General features: G+C 22.1%; 1 protein-coding gene across 1 annotated transcript; it reads right to left on the bottom strand.

Moving 5' to 3' along the window:
• Positions 1-6: 6 nt before the first annotated feature.
• Positions 7-348, bottom strand: PCYB_004420 (hypothetical protein; the record flags this gene model as incomplete). The annotated part of the gene is made up of 1 exon (XM_004227863.1): positions 7-348. A coding segment is annotated over one exon (339 nt), but the record flags the coding sequence as incomplete, so codon positions are not given.
• Positions 349-2029: the final 1681 nt, after the last annotated feature.

Raw genomic sequence — 2029 nt, 5'->3', positions numbered from 1 at the left:
AAATACCAGATGTCATTGAAGGTTGCTACTATACCAAGGAGTGCATTACCAAAGGATGGTATAGGACTGGAATTGGCAGTTTCTCTCGGCGAATCGTTAGAAAAAGTATTTTCCCTTGTTAATTCTGCAGAAACTAATCCTTCAGCTGATTGTGGTTTTTCTATTATTGTAACTGCAGATGGCAATATATATTTATCCTTAAGTGCATTATGGCAATTAATCCGAGGTAATACATCTTTAGGATGGTAAATTTTACATAGATTGTAAAAGTTTGGGCACGTACGTGAATCTTCATTTACACATTTTTTTTCAAAATGATCATACAGATCAATTTTGCTATAAACGTAACTATAATATTGCTCGCATATATTAAATCTATTAGCACTTGAAATAATATCTTCAATATCTGCATAATAATCATACAATTCTTTTCTTAATTTCCAGTCTTCATATTTAAAAAGCATTGTATCAGGTTTACATTTATTATAATAATCATTATTATTTTTATCTAGAATAACCTTATACCATTTTCTTTCTATTTCTTTAAAGGCATCATTAATATCAAAATTACCTTTAACGAGATAATCCTCATTTAGTCTATTATATACCCAATAATTCAAAAGTTTGCATACATCATACTTATTAGATTTACTATCAGATACTGAATATTTAGTTTTTAAATAATTTAAAATCTTTGCACATATATTTCTAACTATTCTATCTTTACTATTATTATTGGGTGAGCCACAATGTTCATCATATTCAGTTAATTTATACACGTTTTCTACACTATTATAAAATGTTCCCGAATTTAAAAAATCTTGAAATAAAGGAGACTGTGAATATAAAATTAGAATAATGTGAAAAGTTTTAAATATTTCAATTATAGAAAATTATTTCTTGTTGTTTGTTTAAAACGAGCCATTTAAGAAAAAAATGTGACAATAAATATTTGTAATAAGTCAACATTACATCTAATGCTGTAAAAGTTTCTCCACTAAGTGCCATTGTTAAAATTAAATAGAATGATAATTTTTTAAGGATATACACAAATTATAAATAAATGTTTCCCATTTATTACGTGACTATTGAACAAAATAAATTTGTAAAAGTGTTTTGTATGTTTATAACTCAGTTTTTTGCATAGTATTTTAAAAATAGATATAAAGTATTTGGTGTATATATGATTTAAAAAATTAAAATAATATTTTTCCCTCAATAAAATTATAGAAATATAAAATAATGATCTAATAATAATGAAAAAATATCGCATAATTTATGCAAAATGAAGTACATTAAAATGTTAATATGCATGAAATTACTTTGTTCGATTTACGGAAGCATACATAAATTATAATATATTTGTATTGATTGATGTTAAATTTATAATATACAAAAATATGAAAAGAATAATTAATTAAAAAAATTATGTATTACTCAAATGTATGTAATAAATAATTATTTGATATGAATTTACAGTATTATACATATATTGAAAATTATTATATCCAATAGTATGTTTTCTTCTAAGGAATATATTTTTTATAACATAGTAGTAAAAATGATTGCATAATAATTGTAAGCATACAGATATGAAATAGGAATATAAGAATAAATGAATTTTCTATGAATATAATGTGATTTCATTCTGTGAATGTTCTCTTTTTACATCATATATAAGATTTTTTATAACTTTGAAAAACACTATAATATGAGAGGTATTTTATGCATTATTTAATATGTAATAAGCGGAAAAAAACAATTTAATAATGAAAAAATAATTTTCTATAAATTTCATTAAATATTGAATTAACCATAAGTGTTATTATATTTATATTTGATAATTAATGAATTGTTATAAACTGTAAAAATACATTTGTTGTTTATTATCTAAGATGAGTTTATATATATATTTCTTTTTGATACGTGTATTCTTAATTGCTTTTTGGAAGATATACCATCATTATATTTTTTTATGAAATTACATTAAAGTATTATTTTTTTATCTAACTAATGGTCGTTTATTCAA

The sequence above is a fragment of the Plasmodium cynomolgi genome, assembly GCF_000321355.1.
Source record: "Plasmodium cynomolgi strain B DNA, scaffold: 0500, whole genome shotgun sequence".
Classification (NCBI taxonomy): Eukaryota; Apicomplexa; class Aconoidasida; order Haemosporida; family Plasmodiidae; genus Plasmodium; species Plasmodium cynomolgi.
This window is presented reverse-complemented; position numbering and strand designations above follow the sequence as displayed.